The sequence below is a fragment of the Syngnathus scovelli genome, chromosome 1, assembly GCF_024217435.2.
Source record: "Syngnathus scovelli strain Florida chromosome 1, RoL_Ssco_1.2, whole genome shotgun sequence".
NCBI classification, from domain to species: Eukaryota; Metazoa; Chordata; class Actinopteri; order Syngnathiformes; family Syngnathidae; genus Syngnathus; species Syngnathus scovelli.
In genome coordinates this window covers 14,414,172-14,440,658 of record NC_090847.1, presented here as the reverse complement: position 1 = coordinate 14,440,658, position 26,487 = coordinate 14,414,172, and the positions used below count along the sequence as shown (strand labels likewise).

Below are 26,487 nucleotides of genomic sequence, written 5' to 3'. Positions count from 1 at the left end.
TAATTCCAGAGTTCCACTTCACCAGAGGTAAAAGGTGGTTGTTAGAAATTATTAGCTCCTCAAGGTGAGACAATGGAAACCTTTCGGCACGGTTTCCTTTCACTGACAGAGTAATAATAATTAAAAACATCCTAATTTAGAACCATTTTACAAAGGTTCTTTACAGGGTTTTTGCACTCAAAGGAAACAAACCTTAACTACTGTATGTTGTATATCTTTATGGGTAAAATATGAAAGGGTCAAAATATTAGAAACAGCCCTCTCTACAAGGCTTCAACGCATTGTCACATCATCAAAACTCTTCAGAAGTGCTGACAAGATGCTGTACATAATATCGGAACATGCTGGGTAGTCCAGATGTTTTTTCACAACGCTGAACCCACTGACATTCACGCTTCAATGGTGATCCACAATCTGTGGCCTTCTGTCAGGTGTCTGCATGCGAGTGAGTGTGTCTGCATGCGAGTGAGTGTGTGTGTGTGTGTGTGCGTGCATGCATACGTGCGTGAGTGTGTGCGCACGCGTGCATGTGTGTGCGCTTTTCGTAGGCTGTGTTGAGACGTCTTGCTCACCGATGGTGCAGTGCTCGCCTGTCCAGCCCTGGTGGCAGTCACATTTGCCCTCGCGACACACACCGTGATCGATGCACCGCGGGTGACAGTCCCTCTGCTCGCACTCTGTGCCTGCCCAGCCCTCCTCACAGTGGCACATACCACCCAGGCATGAGCCATGAGGGCCACAGTCGACCACACACACCTCTGAAAGCAAAATGTCAACAACAACAAAATGTGAGCAACGTCAAATTCTCAATTATTTTTCCAAACGTCAATGAAACCTAATCACACTTGTGTCTCTAATGTTATGCGAATTTTTTTTCAACACTTCAACCCACAGTAAATATTCACGACTTATTTAAAAGAAGGCAATGCACCTTTATTTGGATAGCAGCATTCGCACATACTAAGGCACATTCATGGTTTACAGAGTTAAAGACATTCAAAACAAGATTGAATTAGTTGATGAAAGTGAAGATACACGTTAGAGAAACACTAACATTTCAAAACACGATTTAATAAAAAGGTAAATGGCGAAATATTATGATGACTATATTCAAATGAACTCAGATTGTGAGCACTTTAAATTGCCCGTAGGTGTGAGAGTGAATGGTTGTTCGTCTCTGTGTGCCCTGTGATTGGTTGGCGATCAATTCAGGGTGTCCCCGCCTCGTGCGCGATGTCTGCTGGGATAGGCCCCAGCACACCTGCAACCCTTGTGACGACAAAGCTGTTAAGAAAATGGATGGATGGATATTGCTAGTGTACAAAAGCGTTGTCAGTTATTCCAACGTGATTATTTGGTAACATTATTTCACAAACTTTCAGACTTCTCTCGTAACTATTTAAAACAACATCCAGTGAGCTCAGTTCTATTAAATTCTCACCAATTGACACTGCCAAAGGCATGATGCCCAGTGCCCACTACTTATGTCCCCCCAAAAAAGATTGATTCACATGTTGGAAACCTTTGACATGTCTTCCCAAGTGGTAAATATTTTGTCAAGGTCGCTGTGCTTCACCAATACAAGGGTACATGAGAAGATAGCAAGAGAAAGCTAGAGATGCTGTCCACACAGAGGAACGTCACATTTACAGTATGCATATAATTATATAGAAACTTTCCATGCGAAGAGAAAAGCACAACTTGTACAGATGTATAGCTGTTACAAAACGCGTTTACACACAAAATAAGTAATCTGTGATGTTTTAAAGTCTTTATTAAAACAGGACAAGATAATAGAAATTCTTAAGATCTGCGATGTGACTTATCCTTTTATTGTACCAAAGCACCTTGGGTTTTGAGATATGAAAGTCTAAATAGCAGGATGTTACTTGGTGATCCGGTGATTAATGTCACCAGGGCACATGACAAGCTCATTTATAATCATAATCATGCCCGGTGGCTTTGGAAGAAGCTTCTCTCAGTAAGATTATATACTGGCAGAGATACCTAATGTTTAAAGTACTAAGGTATTCTCTTGGATTCTTCTCCCGACATTTAAACTTTTCGTAAGATGTTCAGTGAGGGTGCATTCAAACATTTTACCTACATGTCAGAAATGTAAACAAACCTTAACTACATTGTTTCACTAACTTGCTGGAAACGTTGCAAATGTAAACTTGCTTTACCTTTTTTTTTTTTTTTAACTCACTTGTTCGAAACGTAAACAAAACTTAGAAACTTCACCTGACCAGTTTCTCTAGTCTGGAAGCATCCTTCTTGAATGTGCTGCTACCCCAGCACACCATGGTATCGAAGAGGACTCTAGCACCCACAGACTGGTGAAACATCTCCAAATGCTTGTCGCAGATGTTGAACGACCGCAGCCTTCTCAGGAAATACATCATGCTTTGCATCTTCTTGTGCTGGTGTGTGCTGACCAATCCAGTTTCCCATCCAGCTACACCCCAAGATATTTGTACGCGTCTACAGCCTCCACCTCAGCTCCCTCCAGTAGAACTGGCCTAACGTTGTGCTCCAGATGGTTGCTTAAATTGACTCGGGATGTGAATAATACAATTTTGGGATAGCTTTAAGGACCATTTTGCATTATTGCTTAAACATGCCAAAATGTAGTATGTCCAAATATCTATTTCAAGACATGCAACATGCTCAATAAAACATTTTTACCAAATTTTGTGGGTGCGTTCATCAAGGTGAAAATTTACATTTGGTAAGGGTTATGGGGTGAGTCTCAAATATCAGCTTTCTATAGTAAAAGGCATCAATAAGATACTCCTTATAAGACACAGGTAGTTTGTCATTTTGCTTTGAAGCTGTTTTAGGGTCATTTGTGCCACTTCGAGGGAAAAGTTAACATCTCAGACCAAATTAGTACTATTTATACCAGACACACGGGTGACAGCAAATTGTGAAATTTTTTTGTTTTTGCCCTTGGGTGTTGGAAGAGTTTTGAAGCAACTTTTAAGAAATTCAGTTGGTTATTTACTCCTTTGAAGTCCTGTGACTCACACTGCCTGTTTCAGTGACGTTTGGTGCACAATACCAAAAACTTATATTGTAGCAATTGTGTAGGCTTCCTGGCATTTATTATTTTTAAATTTATTCTTGCAAGGCATGTGGGATAAACAGTGTAAGAAGCAGGCTCCCATACATCGTCTGGACTTTGACAAAAGTGAAGCGGGCCTCTTTGAGTTGGCGTTATCTGGCCGAGGCGATACATCAGAGCGTGGCGTGCCGAGGCTAACGCTAAGCGAGAAGCGAGGATAAAAAGTGTGACAATCAGCGTGAAATCTAGAGTGCGTTCTTGCAATCTGAAGTGCTCCAGGAAATGTACACAAGCTTGCAAAAATTTCACACTTTAAGTTACAAACTGTGTTTACACGATTCCACATGTGCATTTTGTTCATACAAATCCACCTACACTACTTGACTCTCTGTGTTAGACTAAAGAGAGTTCAACATTAAAACTATATCAAAATGCATAATTAGTGCTTATATTTACTTGATTCTTTTCAATATAGTGCAACTGTATACAGAGAAATTGAGTAGAGCGGCACCTTGACTTAACATGAGTGATAGTCACTGGTACTTGTACATATCTCTCGAACATGCAACGTTTGGTAGATTATACAGTTGCTTTTTTTAAGTTCCTATTTTTGGAATCCAATTGTAAGAAGATTACAAATGAAAGTGGACTAACGTTGTGGCTTGAATGACCAGCTTCCTGCAGCGCTTCATCTGATTCAATGCATTTTTACACTTCCGTAGCTCATATTGTTTCGTATTACATTATGTCTTAAATGTTGCCTAATCGGTATGCATTGCAGCCTGATTGTTGTGAAAGGTGGATCCTCACGGTTTCTTATTTTTCCCCCAAAGTTTTATTGTTTCCTTCCTATCCTGGGGGTTAAGAATAGGGGATGCCATTAATATTTTTCAACTGTGGGTATCTGTTTCATCCATACATCCATGCATATTCTGAACCGCTGTTCCTCAGGAGGGTTGCTGGCGTACCAGCTGACCTCAGGCAGTCAACGGGGGACACCCTGAACTGATTGCTAGCCAATCGCAGGGCACTGCTTTGCCCATGTCAGACTTTTCTTCAATTGAGAGATGCTCACCATTAAGCCCATCTCCCTGAGCTCACACTGTAGAATATTAAAAGCACCTCTTGGGGACAGTCATCGAACTGGCAAAAGGTTCCTGCTTTGCAAAAAAATCATGTAATCAATTTTTCATTAGCGGCAAAGTGTTTATCTGCTTTGAACATGCCGCGGCTGCATGGAGGTTTGGGGCAGTCGATCACAGCCGCCACGTTTGTTAATTAAAGTTTATTTAATTGAAGGAAGAACCGCAGCATTAATTGTCCAGAATGTGAAAATTCCCTACCTAGCCCGACAGGTTAACAGACTCCCTGATTTTTGGGCCCAGGTTATCTGCTTGCTACTACCAATTTTGAGATCCTGTCTCAGAGAAAACATGAGACAGACTCAGAGAATGACATGAAGGGGAGAAGAGACTTTGTTGTGCTATCTCTCTTTTTTTTTTGGGTGCCAAACAATCAGTGTGCCGTGTAAAAAAAAAAAAAAAAAAAACGCAAAAGCAATATGTCCATTTGTTATACGTAATAGTGTTATAGCGTAATATTGAATTTCTTTTGGTGTCATGGTAACAATGAATCCTCATCTTCTTGTAGCATATAACACTAATGGAGTAATACATAACAGCACACCAGACAGAAAATACAACAAAATACAACCCCCCACAAAAAACAAAAAAGGAAAATAAAAATACAAAACAGTACACAGAGACAACCATTAAAGGGGCCCTGGGAAGAAATTCTCCTTTTGTTGTGATTTTTATCATAAATATGCATTTTCCTAACCTGACTCAGTCCCCAAAGTTGTGAGAAAAACAACCCTTGTTTTCCTTGCATATGACTGTTTGTATCAACATAGCTCAAACAGCACTGTCAAATGGACTGTTTTAGCAAATCCCTTTTATACGTTACTAACTCCAAAATGCTGTGTGTTGTAAAGTAAGTTGAGTTGACATCCATTTTTTTTCTTGCAATTCAAAGGAAAACATCAGTCGGACGACGGTTCGTATTTTGAAAAAATCACAGGTCAATTCATTTGTTTCATAATACAATGCCCCTTTCACCGCCATATGATTATAGAATAGAAATAAAAAGAACAACTCAAAATAATCTTCAAGAAGAAAGTCCACATAAATCAGTCTGACATAACAGATGCAAGGCCTCTGCATTAATACATCGTCCTCTTGCGGTCAAAAGGAAATCCCGATGACAAATTAAGAGTCTCAAATGGGAAACAATGCTTGCTCTTTATAAGAAAAAAAATTAACGTGACTTTTGTCAGGGAGTGAGTAAGGCTGTGAATAAATCTGTGTCTCATATTTTCTAATAAGATACCTGTGTGACACCTTGAGAAAGAACATATGTTGGGGCCCGCAAGATTAATGCATGGTGTCAACACCACGTTGTTAACATATGTCAGCCCTTTTATAGCAAGCGGCACGCGCGACAAGTGTCAAAACTTTGACTCCGACGTAGACCGTAATGAAGCTTCATCAAGTTTTTTTCCCCCTGTAATTTAATCAAGGCTGCAAAAACAAGGCGCGTTATCAGGAATTCATAAAGCCAGGGCCTGCTCACATTCATCAACTTCCAGACTTTCAGTCAGCAGGACATTGCAAATGAATAACTTTTGGTTTACGAAATGAGTCAGAACGGCAGGAGAAATAACTTGATTTAGCCGTCTTTTCTGCTCAAAGACTTTCATGTCTGACTGATTATTCCCTTGTGGTTGATTACAGTTTGGCAAACTTGAGCTGATTTATTATCACTAATTAAAATGTGAGAAGCGAGAAATGAAAATAAAATGCTTACCGGCCACTTTCTGTTTTGAATAATTACAACACGGGAACTGTTGGATTACCAAATATCAATAATTTTTCCACAAAAACCATGCAACGTTGAAAGCATCGAACATAACAAGACAACAACAATATGATCACAATTGGTCATGCGCATGAAGGCAAGCCACAAAGCATTGAAGTGTCATACAACTACTGGAATGCAATCAATGAAGTGAACTACTAATAATCCTAATTTAAAAAAAATAGAAAGCAAAGTCTATAACATGGTGGGTCAAAAAAATAAAAAAACTGTAAAGAATGGAATGCAACTATTCCTCCCACCAGTTATGAAGGATAACAGCCAATATGCAAAATACAAATAAACACAACAAATGAAAATCCACAGACACAAAATTCTGTGCCACATATTGTCAAGTGCATGTAAATATGTGATTATGTGATCATTCTTCTCGTTACTTATCCATGATACAATAGAAATGAACAGGAATGAATTGAAATAACACAGTCAAAACTGAGTTAATGACATACTCAGTCAGGCACTGGCACATTCATGCAGCATGTACTCAATGAAATGTCTCTTATCGCCAATTACTAATGCTAACTGCTACCTTCCACAGAAGAAATAAACTGAACTACCTATAAATAGTTCACTGTGTCGAAAAGAAAAATATGAATGTGATTGTTACTCTTAACAGTTATTTGTGACAACAGCCATCTTAATAAAAATGAATGACAATAATGAACAGAAAGACTAAATATAATCCGCAGTCCAAAAATAGTTCACGGCACACTCAATCACAATATGCATTCATAAAATTCATAAAATGTGACCATTCCTCTCACCTATCATCCACGATAATCAAAATTTTGTACAATAGAGATGAATAAATCTACAAGAAACCAATACGCTCAAAAGGGTCCACAGCATGCTGTTTTTGTGAGTGTCGTTTTGTTTTTGTTTGTTTTGAAGCGGCTATTTTACGAAAATTTCCAAGGCGGAGCTGTATTGTTTATAGAGTGGGCGTATGTTTTCCGTCACATAACCATTAAGCATGTCAAAGTAGCACATACCTTTTACAATGGTTTACAAAATTTTTATGAAGAGACGGTATAATCATGATTCAGCCTGTTTATTAAGGCAAACATATTTGTGGTTGTTTTTTTAAGCGCATCAAAGGAAACACACACAAACTGTGTTGCCAGTTAATTTGAGTGTAGAGGGTTGAAAGGAAAATTACAGAAGCAGTACAAATATATTGGGATGTAATTAGCTGCCCTTTGATGCTAAAAAGCAAAGAGCGGAAAATACACTCCCCCAAAAATATTTTGAAAACAAAAACATATGCAAGTTTTCTATTTTATTTTTGATGTATCAGTCGCGAGAAAATCTAATATTATTTAATTAAGTAATTCCCCAGTTTTGAAAATCCTGCTCCCAAAACCAATGTAATGTAATGTAATTTGGTAAGGAAGTATAATGTAATGGGGAGTCACAAAAAAGCCTCAAGGATGAGGAAGGTTTCTTCAACGGGTCCTCATCCTCAAGATTTTGTCCAATTGACAAAAAAATTGAACCCTATATTGACAATTTTAAACTGTAGACAGTTTTAGTTCATGTCATTGCATGTTGGTGGAGCAAAGTCAGGAACTTTAATGACTCATCATTACACACAGAAACTAATACAGTAACTGCATGAATGTGAAAATTCAGCCCCCACATATCTATCACGAGTCGGCTCGAAAAAAACATCCCAACAAGTGCAAGCTGGCACAAGCCATGTAGCAAATGCACAGAAAGGCTATTTTAGGCTCAGTTTTGACAAATCCTCACTGGTTCATCCAAAGACTTGTCTGGGGCATTTTGTTCAATGGCTTCCAAAATTGAACTGTACAGTATTCGTAAGACGACAATTTCAGACTGCAATTCATTTATCGTGAGCATTTCCACGACCATGACACACTTGACGAAAAAGAAGTGGTTCTTACCTATGGAACAGTCAGCCCCTGTCCAGTGGTCCTCGCAGACGCATGTCCCAGATTCAGTGTTGAAGGTGCCGTGACTGGAGCACTGCTCAGGACAAGTGCTCTTCAGGATCTCGCAGCTGATTCCACCCCAGCCCGGGTTGCAGTGGCACTCTCCGTGATGACAAGTGCCATGTCCAGAGCACTTTGGGTCCACACAGTCCACTGAGCACACACAGTGAGCTGTGTCAGTTTAACACTTGTCCACTTTGTGTTAGTTGCATTCACAATTATTTTCACTTGATTAGAAACACTCTATGCTACTGCTTCCCTTTAAAAAAAAAAACTATTTGTTCCAGGCATACACTAACAACGCTTAAGCTCTGATCTCTTTTTTACTCCCAGTCTAATGATATTCCATTAAAGGCGCAAGGAAAAGGAGCATCATTAGTTCCCTGCTGATACATTCATTTACTGTAAGACACTGCATTGCACAGTGGATGAATGTTAGCACTGCTTCCACTTCCTCCCGCAGTCTGAAATCATGCACACTTGCTTCACTGCAGACTTGTCTTCAGTGCTTACGAAAACATGTCAGTGCCATAATGTGTACGAAACTAAACTCAGCATTGTATTTGATTCTTAGCAAAAAGATGGTGTTGGGTTCATTGACAACCAGTGAAGACACTGAAGATGTAATTGTCTTCATAAATAATGAATAAAGAATAGTTATGTTGGGTTAATTTAAGACCACAAATGTATTATGCTCATTCTTGACATATTTTTCAGTGTTTCAGTTTCACGCCAGGGCAATTCTACTTTACTGTGTTTGGGAATTTGGCAGACCGCCCTATACTTTGCTAGCAGTTCTGGCGGACAGAGAGCGTTTCCTATACACATCCCAGTTGCACCTGACAATTTAGTGACTAGTTGAACTCGACACTACACCAGGTGAAATCAGGTCTATGTTGTAGCAAAGGCCATTTTGGTGGATTTGATCGAGGCATAGGCAGATATATCCTCTACTGATGTGTGGTGGATGTCACTGAAGATGTTGATGAAAACACAAGGTATCTTGCTAAATTCATGTTTAGAAAAAGATGTATATTAGTTTAATCGATTGGTAAGCATATCCAGATGGGAACCAATGGGTTTTCCCTCAGCACTACGCCTTAGCCATCTGTGTGCCACAAACGAGCAAACTACAGAAGCCAATAAAAACATGTCCTTTCCATCTTCCCTTCAAAGGCAAGCCTTCATTCCTTCAATTGCTTTGTGCATGCGGGGTCGCTAACCGTGCATGTAAATCTGAGCCGATAATTGCCTTTGGCCGGTGTGCAGGTCGATACCTTTAAATGCAGCCAAGCGGATCGGCCCTGGAAGAGAAAGGAATGGCGCTCCTTCTAACATGACGGCATTGATTGATTGATTGATTGATTGTTTGATTGGAACAGGAGACTGCAAAACTCAACAATAGGTTAGCCCATTAGCTGCCTGCGTTCATTTATTCACAGGGCGTCATATAACATATTACGTGCTCGGCCGACTTGAAAACAAATATTAAACAGCTACGCATAAATATTTTCTGTCCATTAGAGCAGTTACTCTCTAATGTTACTCTAAAAGCACAATGGTTTATTCCTTAGAAATTGTATTTAATATTATTGGATTATGCACAGTTTCAATAGTAATACTGTTTAAATATAGAAAAAAAATTCACCATGTATTTGTACATGAGACTATTAATTCCACACAAAAGTTAAAGAAAATTGTTGAAAACAATTGAACTGTACTTGGGCAGTGGTTATTTCGCACACCACTTCTACACAGCTCTTTGAGAATTACTGAGTGGACCCTTCATTGTTAGAGTTGTGCTCACTCCAACTTATTTTGCAAGAACCACACGGGAGACAAGTAAGTCCTTTTAGACACCTGGAGGTGGAGAGTCCATTCGTCGCTGTGCGTACAGCGATGATCGAATGGAGGTCTGACTCTGGCCTCCTGCAAGAGCATTTTTATTAAGAGAAACAGGGTGGGGGTAAGAGTAGACTGGATAGGGTTGAAGCCCTTGACCTCTAGTCAAAGCATATCAGGGGGTGTTTTACGACGTTGTGTAGGATGGGACAAGCTAGGTTATTTATTAGAGGTTGCATTCCAACATAAGCATAAAACTAATCTAGCTAGGTTATTTATTACAGGTTGCATTCCAACATAATCATACGATAAAGATAATCTGGAAAACCCTGACATTCATCACAAGTGAATATTTCACATCCACCTTACAGGTGAAAATCAATGATAAAGAGAGTATAAAGAGGTATAGAGAGACACACTTTAAACTTATTAGAAGACATTCTATGTGTATTTGTTATGTAAATTACAAACCAGTCCAAATGTTCCCCAAAACAATTGCAAAGACATAGATGAACACTGTATTACCTTGTTCGCAATTGGTTCCTCTCCACCCAGTGTTACACACACAGTTTCCTGCCACGCACACTCCGTGGCCCCTGCACTGAGGGTCCACGCATTGACCTGAGGCCACATCACACTCGGTGCCCTTCCAGCCGCTGTAGCACTGACAGCGCCCCCTGGAGTACTGGCCATTACCACTGCACAAGACGGGGCAGGCAGCTAGAAGATGAGGGGAAAAAACAAAAGCAAAAACTCTAAGTTCAGAGTAACAAAAACAACACCATACATACAGTTGTATAGTTGATTTAACATGAATGAAAAATCAACCAACCAACCAACCAACCAACCAACCAACCAACCAACCAACCAACCAACCAACCAACCAACCAACCAACCAACCAACCAACCAACCAACCAACCAACCAACCAACCAACCAACCAACCTACCTACCTACCTACCTACCTACCTACCTACCTACCTACCTACCTACCTACCTACCTACCTACCTACCTACCTCTCTCTCTCTCTCTCTCTCTCTCTCTCTCTCTCTCTCTCTCTCTCTCTCTATCTATCTATCTATCGTATATAGCTACATACAAAAATATATAGTATATCTACATGCATGCATGCATGCATACATACATACATACATACATACATACATACATACATACATACACACACACGCACACACACACGCACGCACGCACGCACGCACGCACACACACACACACACACACACACACACACACACACACACACACACACACACACACACACACACACACACACACACACACACACACACACACACACACACAGACACACACACACGCACACACACGAGTGGATAATTACCCCTGGAACAGTACGGCCCGATGAATCCAGGGAAGCAATGACAGGAGCCCGCCATGCACTCGCCGTTCCCGTAGCAGTTGTGTGTGCATTCTGTGACAGACTCTGCGGGAAGTCAAACTATTAATAACGCATCACGCTGCTGTCACCCTGCCACAAATCTGGGGGAGATGGCTTTTAAAGTAACTTTTTGACAAGTGCACATTTCACCACAAGACAGTGCCCTATCCACTCCCGCACCACCAAGGATCCCTTACTTGTGTAAGGCAAAGGCAAAGCGTATCCATTCCACTAAAGTTTAAGCCTCCGTAACGTGTCTGCTTGCATCCGTCAAATAAAAGTCACAAAAAGCATTTTAAATTAAAGCAAATAATTCAATTTCCTTCACATGTATTGCCCCTGTCTTTCCTGATGTTTTTTTCCCCCCAGCGTCTTTAACTTTTTTTTATCCTATCGCGCGGCCCAACGCCCTGATGATCAAGCCGACTGGAGCAATCTCCCGAGTGTTTTAAGTCCTCTCCGACTTGAAGTTAATCTGACACATCCTACAGGGTAAGAGCCAGTGCTCGCTCGACAGACTCCCAAAAGGCCGTCGTTTTGATAAGTGTGAAGAGGGCAAACTTTTTCATTTTTTTCTGGCGTTATTACTTTGGATTGTGTTGGATGTTCCAATTGTATTGGATGTTCCTTTTAGCTGGAGGTGGACCCCGGCAATTTACGCCAGGCTTGTCGATACCTTCATATTTGGGAGGGCTCAATCGATTAAAGTCTTCTCCCGGAAGAAAATACAGGAAAAAAATTGTCCAGCCTTTTTCTCAAGCCTACAAGTTGTTTGACTGGAAGAATCAATGCTCATGCATGGCTTTTATTACAGCACGGCAGACAATGATCAGCGATTCTCCAAAGAACAACACTTGTCTGCCTGCATGGCTGTGGAAAAGTCTGAAGGATCGACTTGTTTGTGAGGTGTGTTGAATTTTTCTCCTCCCAGTCTTAATCCAGTTGCTTTGAGTTTTGTCACGCTGAAGAAGCCGGCTGTAGCTGTGTTTACTTGACACTAGGAGTAGACAGGGATGAGTTTGTTCTTGTTTGTTGAAAATTTAATGGATGGACAAACAGGAAACCAAGAACGTAACACTTGGATAATATATGGGCATGGACACCTGATGTGATTTTAGTCAGAGAAGGTTAAAGGGTGAGTTTTCAGTTTAAAAATAGAAAAACACAGTTTCTTTCTCAATTAGTTAAAACTGTCAGTGTGAAAGTAAGAGAAGTACATTAGTAAAATCATCTGTCATTCTGACCCCATCTTGTTCTTCTAATTTAGGAACCACCATGCCAAGGGAAAACGAGCAATCAGAGACAGTAGGCGTGACCGACGGCGTGTCATCTATTTACCGTGCACTTCTGGGCACTCCCAGTGCAATTTCGTGCATTACTTATGCCAGGATGGAATATGTATGGAGTGTGGTAATTCCATTGGCTGCATCGACAAATCGTGATGTAGACAATACTTTGAATAGCCCTTGGAGAGAAATACAGTTCACTTGTAAAGGCTATCAGCTTAAGGTTCATTCAGAAGTTTCATGCTGAAGACTTCATCTAACATTTTGTGAGTGTATGGTCTATTATTTTTGTCTACATTTGGATATGCTTTGAATGCTGTTATAAACCACTTGAAAGAAGAAACCAGTAGTGTGTCATTTAAACCACGTTTATCCAGCCTCTGACCCTCTGATACATAGTAACAAGTTTTCAAAACACAGACAGCCGATGTGGCATTTTCAGTTCAAAACAGTCGTACCCTGGATGATGGTGTTGTAGGACACTGTCTCTACGCTGCGTCCGTCATTGTAGAATGCCAGGTGCCACACCCCAGTGTCCAAGTACTGGATAAATCCCGCCTGGTGTACCACCACCTGGTGGTCCAGGCGGGCTCCCCTCTCTGGCTCACTCGGGGCACGATGTTCATTGGCAATAAGACGGCTGCCATCCAGAAGCTCTACAAAGTCGTACTGTGGAAAAAAACACAACAAATTCCAGCGTCATTAGTAAAATGCTCAGGAACAAGTTATTGAGTAGTCAACTAAACATGTGTATTATTCGGAAGTCATACATGCCTTTAATCACAAAAGACATCTTTATTTTTATGTGTTTTCAGACTTCACACATTCAATTCCAAGTACACTTTAAGTAAATTGTTTTCCTTTTTCAAAATTTAGGGCTAAAAAGGATCTAAAATGGCTGATACTATACCAAAACTAAACTTAATATTCCTCACATAAACCTGATATGGGGCAGCATGGTGGCGCACTGGTTACCACATCAGCCTCACAGTTCAGAGGGTGCGGCTTCGATTCCACCTCAGGTCCTCCCTGTGTGGAGTTTGAATTTACTCCTTGTGCCTGCATGGGTTTTCTCCGGGCCCTCCGGTTCTTCCGGTTTCCTCCCACATCCCAAAAACATGCTTGGTAGGCCAATTGAGCACTCCAAATTGCCAATAGGTGTGAGTGTGTGTGTGAATGGTTGTTTGTCTCTGTGTGCCCTGTGATTGGCTCGCACCCAGTTCAGGGTGTCCCCCACCTATTGCCTGATGACAGCTGTGATAGGCTCCAGCATGCCCACGCCCCCCGTGGGGACAAGTAGTACATGGATGGACGAATAACCTGATATGCAACACAGGGTTGACATGCCAAACATGGGTGACAGATGCAGATGATTGTTTTGACTACACAAGTGTATGATTGTTATGCCACACTTTAACGTTAAAATAAATCACATAACCTTCATGTGCCACATATAGCGTGAACATGCCATACATAACCAGATGTATGATGGGTTTAATATGCCCTAGATAACATTAATATCCAATACATAGCCTCACCATGCCATATACAGTCTGTATAGCACTTACTTTAATATGCCTCACATTACTTACACATGCAAGACGTAACTTTAAAATGCAATACATTGCGATACATTGATTTGACTGTGCACATGTATGATTTTTAGGCCACACGTGGCCTTAATTGTCCTCACATAATCTGAGCATGCCATAACATGACATACATTTATACTGTATACCCAGTTATTGTAGTATAATTCTTGTGGCTTTATTTGAGACTGTTTAAATTGCTGTCTGTGTGTGCCAGTTATGTCTCACTTTGGCACGAAGATCTAACGATAGCTAACTTTCATTTTATTTTTATTTTTTTTGCTTTACTCCAGCATTAAAGAGAACGAATGACAAATACAATAGATGATTCGCCTCTTGCAGGAATATCAATGCATTTAGTTTCTCATATTGAGTTTTGTAAGTGGAAATCCAATGTTTAAGTAGAATGTTGATTTTACCGCCAGTGGGTGTTAGAAGAGAGTTGCTGCACTAAAGAGGAAAAAAAAATCACTCTCTCTATTGGTTTTGGCACGTAATTATATTTATTTTATTTGCATATAATTCAAAGCATAATTTAGTTATACGACTGATGGATAAAATTTGCAGATGGCTAACAAAGTTTGTATTTCTTTTACATTATGTAAACAATCCAAGCAACCCAGTAGATGCTGAGCAGTTAATACTATCAACAATGAATCAATTGAATTTATTGATGGTAATTATACGACATTTGAAAAAAGGGAGAATAGAAATATACCATTGATAATTTCTTCATTAAGACAGCAAAGCAGGGGTCTAAATGTACTTTCTCCTCCCGCAAACAAACATTGACTTACAAGACAAACAAGGCGTGATTCCCGCCTGGCAAAATAATTGAAGAGGTGCATCCGCTCTCACAGCACCCGCTGAACAGCTGGACCTCATTTGGACCTCAACTGTGCGGCACAGAAGAAAACAACCCGTCCCTCAGACAAGCTAATGGGTACAGCGAAACACAGCAGATGCAGGAAAGAGGATTCCCCGGTTTAAGACATTGCAAGCTACAAGCTGACAAACCGGGCCTCTGGTGTAGACTTGTGTTTGGAATGGGGAACAAGGGGATGCATACAAATTGTCACAGAGTTTTTTTAAGGGAGCTCAGATTGCACTATAACAAGGTAAACAACAATAGCAGAGAAAACAAAACTTAAGGCTGATTTAAGGCACTCGCATGCTCCTGCTGAAGACGTCTCGATGCCAGATGGTAAACGGCTGGAACAGACACTTTTGCCAAGTGAGGTGTACGTTCATTGGGTTGAGCTGACTAATAGACAAATTACTCTAGGGCTACATTTCAAACCTGAAAACAAAACATTTACTTTCAACTAGGAAAGATCAGTATATGGTGGAAATGAATCCTTGAAGTCCACTAAAAAGGAAACCAATTTCTGACAGCAGTATTAACTATGTACAACAAGAGGAATGATCCTAACTATGTTCTGTTGTATAAAAATCATACAATTTATATTCCCAAGACTAGCCAATGGGCAAAAAATGAAGACAATTCAGAGACTAGGGGAAGGAAGGGAGTCAGAAAAGCTGATCAGTGTGGTTGTTTTAGAAAATGCAAGGCAATCATGGCGATACATGGAGTTAAGCCAGACAGTCCCAAAACTCCACTGAAACTAATACATGTGAAAAAGAAAAAAGGCAATGGTATCATTTTATTTGAATGGGTGAAGTTCAGACCATTGCAGACCACTGCTCAAAAAAATCGAGGTGGTTAGCCAAATTTCAATCTTAAACCTAACCTAAAAGCACACCAGTACGCCAACCCTAACCACATAAATTAACGCGTAACTCATGTAAATTCTTGCCGAACCCCAACACGACTAACTCTCAGTCTTACTCCCGAGTCCCAATCGTAGTACAACACAACCAAAACGCCAACCATAACCATAACTCTATCCCTGATCTAAATGCACCTAACCCCATTATCTTAACACCAGGGTCATATTTATTCATTTGGGGATCAAGGCAAACGCAGCAACGGGGCCCTCTATATTGGTGTACTGTAAATGTTTTAAACACTGCTTATAGTTAACCAAAATCTTTGATTTTTAGAAAATTCACTCATTTTCTGAGCTATGTGATGTCCTTAAAGTCATTCTTGAAGATTATCTAACACTATCATCATTTCAAGGCTGCCGCTGTAATTACAAGAAATAATTTCCAACATTTCATTTAGCGTTCGGACCACTTTGATAACCACATCTTCGTGATGTTAAGTGTTCTGTCAATCTCCGCATCCTCTCAGCTGCTTCCTCCTCATTTGACACTGACTGGCTTTTGTTGCCCATTACGTACATGAGGTGTCATGGTGAAAATGTTTGAAACCTTATGTCTGTAAAGGATGAAAACTGTTTGTTTTCCACTTGCTTTTTATCCGCTTCACTGGAAAAATCGTTCCTTCCTTTTTCTCGCAGTGCCAAACATGTTTGTTTTGTTAATACTAAGCGCTTCCGGATTCACTTTGATAGTCCACTGGATGGAAAGAGGGAGTGGAACACAATCATCATAGACGAAGCATTTGTGATGTATTTCCAAAGTGTTCACAACAAAGTAACCCAATGCTGTATCATAACTATTATTTTTTAAGAAGTGCTATTCCAACAGCCTTAGAACTATGGAACCAGCATCGAACCTGTTTCAAAAATGCTGCTTTGTCAACCGGTGGCAAATATTGTATATGGGTTGAAATGAAAGAAAAGGTGATAAGAAAAATACCTTAAAACAGGATTTCGTACCACTCAGGTAAAGTCGACCCTCTGATTGCAGCGGGGCACAAAAATGGGCCTTGGTGGATGTTATTAACCCGGCGGAAGTTGGCCTCTTTGTGCTGGGGGAAGCAATAATACAGTCCCATCCCACATAGCTTAGAACCTTCCAGTCGACTGCATCAGTCTCGATAAGGTTGCTTGAACCTTTTCTAAGCCCATCTAGGACCAACAATAGTGTTGACATTAGATGTAGGGAGTCAGAGGACAAACACAGCCTTTAGATTGAGTGACCTGCTACAAATTCTCCAGGAAAAGAGCCTAACAAAAGTCCCCCCGAGTTTATTTTCTTTGTACAGCCGCAGACAGAGACTCAATAGCAGGAGGAGAAGGTCTACATTTGACAAGAGGCGTAAAAGCTGTTACTCGTAAATGTTGTCTCCCCTTTGCTGGGCTGTGAATGGGACGCTCAATATCGCCGGCCGGGCTCTTTCATGCTCAGTTGAGTAAATGCATTGATCTGCGGCTGAATGCAGCTCCGAGGTGGCTGCGATTGACGCGACGTACGGCATTGACACAAAAGGGGTCGTCTTGTTAATTACTCCTCTTTGATTTATTAGTTTATTTCTTTCTCTTTTTTTCTCTACAACCTCAAAAATGCGGTCCAATTCACCAGTGTCCTCCGACTGCACTGGGATGAAACCTCACTCGTATCCCTTATCCTGTATCACCCAAACTTGTTTAGTTTGTAATTAGCTCTTCTCTTTTTTATTCTGTTGTGAGTTCCCTATCTCGCCTCAAACCCAAAACCATAATAATAACCCTAACCATTTAAGCCTAACATAACATTCCAGGTGAACAAATCCCTAACCCTGTTTACTTGCTAATTACCTCCCTTTACGCTCTTATTGTGTTGAGTTGTTTGCTTCGTTGCTCCCCTAATCCGTATCCCTTACAACTAACTTAGGTGTTGCCTTAAATACTCCCTTTTCCTCTTTTATATAGTTAAACTTCGCATCTCATTGTTCACCCTAACAACCTAATAATTGTTTTCCAAACCCCTATCTCAAATCCTTAAATTTTCTTAGTAACTACCAGGCTACCACCTTAGAATTTGTTGAGCTTTCCTCCTCTATCACCTTAAAAATGCAATCCATCTCGCCAGTGTGACCAACAGAGCTTGTCTCCTGTGCACTAAAGTGAAGCGCTTCTTCACTAGAACGGAATGTCAACAAGGTGAGGTTGGGAGCTTTTTTTTCACAGGCAGTTGGTGTCTGAGTGCTTAATTTCGTCCATGATGTCACCAGACGCCGGAAATTCACCAATGTCGTTCAAGTGACACTTCGGAACAATTTGCAAACACGTGTTGAAAAATGGCCGACACATAAGGGACAATGAAAGATGTATGTACTCAAGGTAGATCAGAAACCGAGACATTAAACCTGACTAAAAATGTATTTATTCAGTCGAATTTTTATTTTTTTTTTAAATCTGTGCGTGGATAATGACAGTTTGGGTCGGGGTAGTTTTCTGTCCAATCAACAGATATTCTTGAGACAAGATGCATTGATTTAAAATTCTAAAATTACCGTAACACTCCCACCCTAACTCTGCCTTGAATAACCAACCTGAGTTTTAGCCATACATCTCACTTCAACCACTGACCTAACACTTTAAACCCAATGTCCTAATAACTAAACTTAACCCGCTAAGCCCTAAACTGAAGCACCTATGACTAACTCTTAACCTCCTAACCATCGAACATTTAAACCGAAATCGCTCACTGTTGTCACTCTGAAATAACTTTGCTATTATCTCTCATATTGGATAGATATCATTGCAGCATGCTGCGCCTAAATTGAGCATTTTTCAAATTGGCATTTGCGTCACAGAGTTGCACAGCATCAGCCCATGCACAATTAATTCACGCCGCACTGTGTGTGTAAGTGCAGTGTTAAAGAGCCTGTACCCGCTGAACTGCAATTTTGATGCCATGGTCGTAATTAGCTGATTAGTAGCCTATAAGCCAACCCCTAACCCATTTACACCATAAACATACTGTAACAAAGCAAAAGCTGAAGTCCTCACCTGTGTGTGAGACGGTGCAAGACCCTTGCGCCCATATACACCTATCAGGGCGTTCTTCTGCACAGAAATGTTGAATTTGAGAAAGTGTGGCTTATCCAAACTGAGCTGGGAACGCCAGAACACTCCTGGTGGAACACTTTGGCCCACACTCTTTCCTACGTCCACAGGTCCCGTGTCCACAGAGTTGTTCTCCTGGTGAAGAACATTCGTCCTTCCTGGGTGACAGAAACAGAATAGTTGTTATTGTTACTTTTGTAAAGATTCAGAGAATATGCAATTTCTAGTCTAAATTAGCAGTATCAGCTCAATTGTTGTGTGAAGTGGTGGGTGAAGGGTGGTCTTATAAGCGACCTGTACCTTTCCAAGCCTCAGCGTAAGGGTTATCCAGATTGGTTGACTCATTGACTACTACTCCACAATCAAGTTCAGAAGACTATATTGACAAGTTTTTAGCTTGAGGGGGAGGCAGACCTGGTTACAGCAACTGATAAATTTTCTGAATGAAATTCTTTAAAGACATGTTTTTGCTGGTTTTGTATTTATTGAATTTGGATTTGTTTCATGTTTTTTCTCACGTTTTCCCTGTGTCCTATGTCTTGTCTTTCTCATTAAGTTTTTGTTTCCATCTGTTCTGATCAGCTTGATTCACCAACTTGTAACTACCAATCAGTTAAGCCTTTGGTGTCTTGTCCAGGTGACCTTGTTGATCATGTCTGTTGCTCAACAGCCAAAGGTTCCCTCCGGTTCTTGCTCCTCAGCAGTTGCTGGCCTGAGTTTCTGCACCGTTGCAACTCAAGGCCCCAGTTCTTGCACAATGACAATGTAAATCTCAGTTCCCGTGCAGTGGCAAATTACAGCCCTAGTTCCTGTCGCACGAAAACTCAAGGTCACAGTTTTTCAGCACCGTGGTAACTCAAGACCACATTTCCTGTGCCACGCCAGTTATCCCCTGTTCCAGCTGATCACGCTGTGCAATTGCAGTTTGACCCTGTGTATGTTGGAGCTGCGTTGCCTGGACCACCGTGTGGGTTGCCTGGCCATGTCACGACTGGCTGGAAAGATTGCCTATGCCGGACGCCTGGCCACGGCATGACTGAGTGTTCAAGGTTCCCACGCCGGTCGGCATTCACATAAAGAATTCCCTGCATGGATGGCCAGGCCAGTCTGCTTTTTCTCTGGTGTCACATATCCTGCACACATTAATGGATCATGTATGGCCCCTGTAATGCCCCCAGGGCCGGCATCACAACTGTCCTACTAAATATCCCGTGGAAAACCCTTGCGCTTGTCGTCCCTTACGTCCACCAGACAAGCCTCGATAAGTAGCACCTGATTCAAATTGTCTTCTGTTTCTGAATGCACAGATTTGGTAAGTAAGGGAGAATTAGTAAAGGGAGTGGGGGACAGGCTGGATAAGGATTTTGAACAGTTGTTGTTTGATGTTTTTATTTTGAAGGTCTGAGTTTAGCTACCGGATAAAAGATGTTTAATGTAATGATGCCCCCAGTGTTGGCAAGCAGACCTGCAGTGCCATTATCACCTGCAGTTGTAAGTGAAATATATCAAAGAGGAAGGACAGCATCGAATTATTTTACTGCACATGAAGAGTTTTGTGATTACTTGAAAACACTACAAATTCCCATCACGCATAAAGATTTCCTGAGGCAGGTCCAAAACGAGGACAGATATCCCCATTTGACCAAGTTGTGCAAACATTACCTGTCTATCTCGATGGTAAGCACACCAAGCGAGAGGATTTTTTTTTTTTTTTCTGGAAATACCATCACGCGACAGCGAGTGAACCTTCATCCAGCTAATGTCAACGCTCTTGTGTTTTGAGGTCTATGTTTTGTCTAAATCCAGTGTATGAGCTGTATGAGCTGTTAGCTTTTTGTGAATATAGATTATTGCAAAGCATCCCTTCCTATTTTAACTTCTTTTAAATTATAGTACTGTACTGAAATGGTATCAGTGCCGTCATCACAGCCATTTTACGTCGTCATGTCTCAAGTCTTTCAACAAAGTGTCAACTCGTGCAACCCTTAATTCAAAACCAAAACAGTTTCTGAGAATTGTGGAAGTTGCTGTTTATATTTTCCCAAGGACTTAAGAGTCTACAGAGAGAATAACTTGCTGACCGCTTTTGTTATGAAGAGAAGGCTTCTTAAATCATGATTAACATTAAAGTAGCTTTGGTCACTCACCAATGTCTTGTGAATTCTTGTTTATGTAACAGGGAGCTCTATTCATTTTACTTTAATATTTCACTTTTTTCTTTTAGACATAGATGTATGGTCGTTCCGCATTTTTGTGTGCCCATATTTATGCCTTGACGCCGTGCCACTTCTTTGCTCTGCTCAGTCTGCCTCTTTTCTTGCTGTTTCCCAGCATTCCCCACAAACTGTCTTGTTATTCTAAGTAGACACTGAGGTATGGATGTCCTATAATGGCGTGTGTGTTCTCCAAGCAGATACACTTGCCACATATCACCATCATAGTCCCATTACATTTAGTTTTAGATGGCACTTTCACTTAACAATTGTAATATACTGTTTATATTGGAGAGAATATTTAGCATACCATACTGTCGCTGTCTGTGGGTCTGTGTTTGTGTGTGTGCGTATGTATTTGGACTGTGTGTTTGCACCCAGACACTACTTGTGTTGCTTCAGTGTTTGCATTTAAAGGCCATTGGCTGTCACTTTAACTCTAGTCAGAGGCGAGACTGGGAGCCAAGTGTAACCTCTAGGGAGAATAACGGGCGGCTATTGATCGCCTTTTAAAGAGCCCATAAGCTTCCCCGTGTCATATTCATTAGCGCTTATGAGGATTTAAACGTAGCCGGGGTTCAACAAGCCAGTGTTATGTATTGTTTTGCACGTTCCAATGCTGTACTGATGTTAGCTTTTTTTTTTTTTTTTTTTTTTTTGGGAGACATTAAGTGTTAAAGGTGAAGCAAAATGGCCACCTACTTGCTGATGAATATAGAATGTTACCACATTGTAGTTGGCCGATGTCAGATGTGATACTATTCATCAGTATATGTTGTTATCTTGTTTGTTTTTCAAAGTTATAAGGTTATAAGTTAGAAGGTTGAGGACGTTTCCACAAATGCATGCACACCTCTGATGTCTTTTTTAAAATCAAACAATATATAAGCCATTTGGTTTTAATGTTGTAAGATGAGTTTAAATAAACTATGGGTGGAGGCCATTAGACATTTTAGGAAAATGTTCGAGCGGCCGGTGCATTTTCGAGCCGTTTGAACAGGGTGACGACCGAGTCCAAGTTCCCCCCCACTGTTGGTAAGGAATATAGTCCCAGGTTTAAACTGGCATTGTCTTGACATTCTAGTTTAGGCTAGGTTTTAACTTTTAATACAAGTGCTTTAGGTGGGTTCCAATAATATATTTTTTTACTACTCTCATGCTCAATCATGCGATCATGTAACCTCATGTAGATGCCACAGAGCATAATGAGAAAGTAATTATTTATCATTTCGGTAAAAGTGGAACATTATTATTAAGGGTGATAGCTCATATTAAAACATATATGCATAAAAGAAAAGAAAAATGAGTTTTCCTCACCGTCTGCGGCAAGGGACGTGACGGCACTAGACAGTGTGGGGCCGGCCTTTCCGACTCCGCCATTTTCAAATGCTGGCTGGCTGTCCAACTCCTGCAGCTGCCAATTGAGGCCAAAAAGGTGCATGCCTGCAAAGTACACAGAAAAACTGCTTAGGCATGAATAAGCAAATTTGCCCACAAAAATATAAAGCAGACAAATAAGGCACTTGTGCAGGCAGGTGTGGAAAGTAAAAAAATATACAAATACTTTAAGTACTTAATTTTTTTTTGTTATCTATACTGATTATATTTATTTTTCGGAAGACCTCTTCCCTTCCTAAATTTTATAAGTTGTACTTTCTACTGCAATTAGGTGAAAAGGAGAGCGTGGCGATGAAGAGGTGAAAGTAGAGATAGAAAATGTTGACTTTGATTAAGATCCTGGAGGTGTATAAGGTGAAAAAACAATTCAGGCACGTGGAAGAACATGCTGCATGACAATTGTAGCCATTATGTGACTATAATTTTTTTCCAAAATGTCTGTCGCTGTGGTCATTAGTCTTGCTTTCCACCTTCAGTCACTCAATACGTCTGTCATGTTTTTCTCTCTGTCTAGCCTCTCTTGATAATTTGTACCTTCTACTACAATTAGGTGAAAAGCAGAGTGTGGTGGTGAAGAGGTGAAAGTAGAGAGAAATCGTTTACTTTGATTAAGATCCTGGAGTTGTATAAGGCGGAGGAAAAAAAAAAAAATCAGCAACTATTGTAGCGATTATGTGACTATTACTGTTTTTCAAAACGTCCGTCGCTGTGGTCATTAGTCTTGCTTTCCACCTTCAGTCACTCAACACTTCTTTCAAGATTCTCTCTGTCTAGCCTGTCGCTGTATACTCTGTCTCGCCATCTTAACACAACCCGCTAAGACAGACGGTCACCCCACAGAGCATGGGTTCTGTTTGCGTTTCTTTTCTGCGAGAGTTTATTTTTTCTCCTTGCCTCTGTTGCCAAGTGCTTGCTATTTGGGGTTTAGTTGGTGTTTTCTAATATATGAGGAGTGTTGTTGTTGACCTGTCAATGTGTAAAGGGGCTTCAGATATTTTTTGTTGTGGAACTGTTTCAGCATAGACACAATTGACTTGACAAGGCATGAAACAGAGAGCATTCATGGCGTTGACAACAGATTGGGTGAGGCAAGATGATTTTGACTATATAAAAATTGTGGTGAATGTGGCGTAGCTCATGTCAGCCTAAAAACATAATTTTCTGGTAGAAAGGTACAATTTTACAGTTGTTATGCATTAGTTTCTGTTTATCTATTTACAATGTTGTCTTAGATATAATAAGTTCTTTGGGTAAAGAGCATAAAAGCTTGAGTCAACACTATCTCATGCTCGCTGAAAAATACTCTTTTTTGTATTATTTTCATTGTGGCAATTTATCTAAACAGATATTGTAGTTGACAAAAAAAATATTTCTACTTTTGTACTTAGCACATTTCAGCATGTGTACTTTATGTCAGAACTTTACCAGTGCCATGTTTAACACAAGTATTTGCACTTACATACAGAGTATGAGTATTTTTTTCCCCGAGAGGATGGAGGCAGAACAACTCTTTGGAAAGCTGGTAATTGATTTCACATTGTTTGTACGTACATGTTTTTGCAGCGAGGCGACACTGATAGCGGTCGTTTCAATCAAGGCGTGCAGGAGCCCTGTTGCTTTAGCACGTCTCCTCGCTGTTGGCATGGCGGTGCCGGCAAATTAACACAGCGATGGTTTTACCAGAGACCGAGGCACCAACAGTGAGGATTTTAATGTTTCCTTTTAAATAAAACATTTGGTTTGGAATTATTTCCATACCTGTAGTTAACCTTTTCTGGTTCCAATTGGGTGATGGGTTTGTAAACGATATGATGAGTGTTCTAATTGTGTCAAAATGTATCAAAGCCACCGGATGTCACTTTCTTCTTGCATCGGGGACACAATGTAACGATGTAAACAGGAGGCACATTTGCAATCAGTAATAATCAAATAAAGTTTGCAGTAGATAGTATGTTTCAGACTGGAGCAGCCATTTACAGTTATTTAGATCATCAATTGATTGGTGGATTATTGTCGATTAATCAATGAATCTGATAAAAATATTTTGATTTCCACCCCTTTAATCAAAAGCATGAAGTTATTTCAAATTGAGTACAGAAAATCAAAAACAAGAATAAATTATTATTTGGTTGTTGGTTAGGTTGATAGCATTAAAAAAAAAAATGGCAAAAACAATGACCATCATTTTTCTACTTAAAACGAAATGTTTTATTTTGATTCAATAAAGGACTACAGGAATCGGGAACTATTTACTGCAGAGAATGGTATATGAACAGAGTATATGGAGAATTTTAAATTTAAAAAGTAGCTAAACAATTCATCAATTAGCAAAAACAAGAAATGATTAATGTGATAGTCGATTAGTTGTTGATTAATGAATTATTGCTGCACCTCTATTTCAGACATACAAAAAATTGTTTTTCCTTCACAATCTATGAAAACGCAGTTTGTATAGTGTTCCTTAGTGCTTGTCTACACTCTCTCACTGTTGAAAAAAAGCCAGTCCCACTTGAAGTATAGTAGGGAAGTTAACTCAAAATGTTACAATAACATGTTCTCTGCAGCTTCACTAGTCCAAACACGATATTCTAATAACATTGTGAAATATGAATTAAGCAACAAAATTCACTCATTTGGGTGGCCATTTTGCTACTTGCTGTCGACTGAAAATGACCACCATTGCTCAGGGCTCAGGTAAAGAGCAATCCAGCTCAGCTTGTGAATGTTACATAAACAAACTAAGAAAACAGGTGAGACACTGTGATTGGTTGTTAACTGAGTCCTGAGCAACTCTGCTGTCATTTTCAGTAGTGTGGCATCACCATCTCCAGGCCCGGTTTGCCAGTGATATTCATCGTGAAGGGGACAGCCTAAAGTCCTCAATTCCCTATCTTTAAGTGCAGCATAGATGCTAGTCCTCATTGAGAAAGTGATCTCAGTTTTTAAAGAAAGCTGGAAAGATAATGGTGGCGGAGTTCTGTGTTACATAACAAAAACACAGACTAGCTTTCATGTCCCTCCATTGCCCTTGCACCAAGTCCCTTCTTTTGAGAGGAAGGGGGAGAGAGAGAGAGAGAGAGAGAGAGAGAGAGAGCAATCTCCTCCGTCAAAGAGAACGAGCAGAGGAGGAAATGCTGAGGAAGCATCATGATTCCCTGGCCATTTAATGTGCAGGAAGATTGTTTTTTTTTTTTTTTTTTTCCTTTTCTGTCCAGAGCTTCTGTAGCTGGATATTGACTTGCAGTGAACGACTTGAGAGGTTCACGGTGGCTGGAGAGGATATCAAATGTACGCTGCATTAGACAAGAGAGTGAAATTGCTACAGGAAGTCTATCAATCACTGCTTTGTTTAGGAATGTTGTATATGAATCACTGTCACAATACGTGCAAGTAGACTAAAAGAGTCTTAAAGGCTGGTTCACATTGTAGGTCTTAATGATCACTTCGGATCAAAAAAACATAAAACCACAGCAACCCAAATTACAGCAGAATTAAATATGCAACTCAATTCTCCTGTTTCCACCAGAACTGTCTGTCGGGAGCTCCACAGGGTAAATTATATGCGGCCGGGCTGTTAGAGCCAAACCTTTGTGCCAATGTCAAACGTCAGTTTCAATGGTGCAAGGAGCGCAAATTTTGGGCTGTGGACAATGTGAAATATGTATTGTTCTCTGATGAGTCCACCTTTACTGTTTTCCCCACATCCAGGAGAGTTACGGTGTGGCGAAGCCCCTAAGAAGCGTACCACCCAAACTGTTGCATGCCCAGAGTGAAGCATGGGGGTGTATCAGTGATGGTTTGGGCTGCCATAGCATGGCATCCATCCAATCCACTCGTGCAATCCACCCATGCAATCCACCCATGCAATCCACCCATCCAATCCACCCGTCCGTCCGTCCGTCCGTCCGTCCGTCCGTCCGTCCG

General features: G+C 40.5%; 1 protein-coding gene across 6 annotated transcripts in view; it reads right to left on the bottom strand.

Annotated features, from left to right (window-relative positions):
• The window catches only part of si:dkey-237h12.3 (teneurin-3), a 196,394-nt gene that overhangs the window by 54,165 nt on the left and 115,742 nt on the right, over nt 1-26,487 (bottom strand). For all 6 annotated transcript variants that reach the window (XM_049750883.2, XM_068652589.1, XM_068652591.1 and 3 more), the window contains 7 exons: nt 22,483-22,608; nt 18,896-19,110; nt 12,960-13,170; nt 11,159-11,260; nt 10,324-10,518; nt 7,909-8,109; nt 573-758 (listed from right to left, as the gene is read on the bottom strand). In XM_049750883.2, the coding sequence (XP_049606840.1) occupies nt 573-758; nt 7,909-8,109; nt 10,324-10,518; nt 11,159-11,260; nt 12,960-13,170; nt 18,896-19,110; nt 22,483-22,608 (1,236 nt within the window). The remainder of the gene's footprint in view (nt 1-572; nt 759-7,908; nt 8,110-10,323; nt 10,519-11,158; nt 11,261-12,959; nt 13,171-18,895; nt 19,111-22,482; nt 22,609-26,487) is intronic.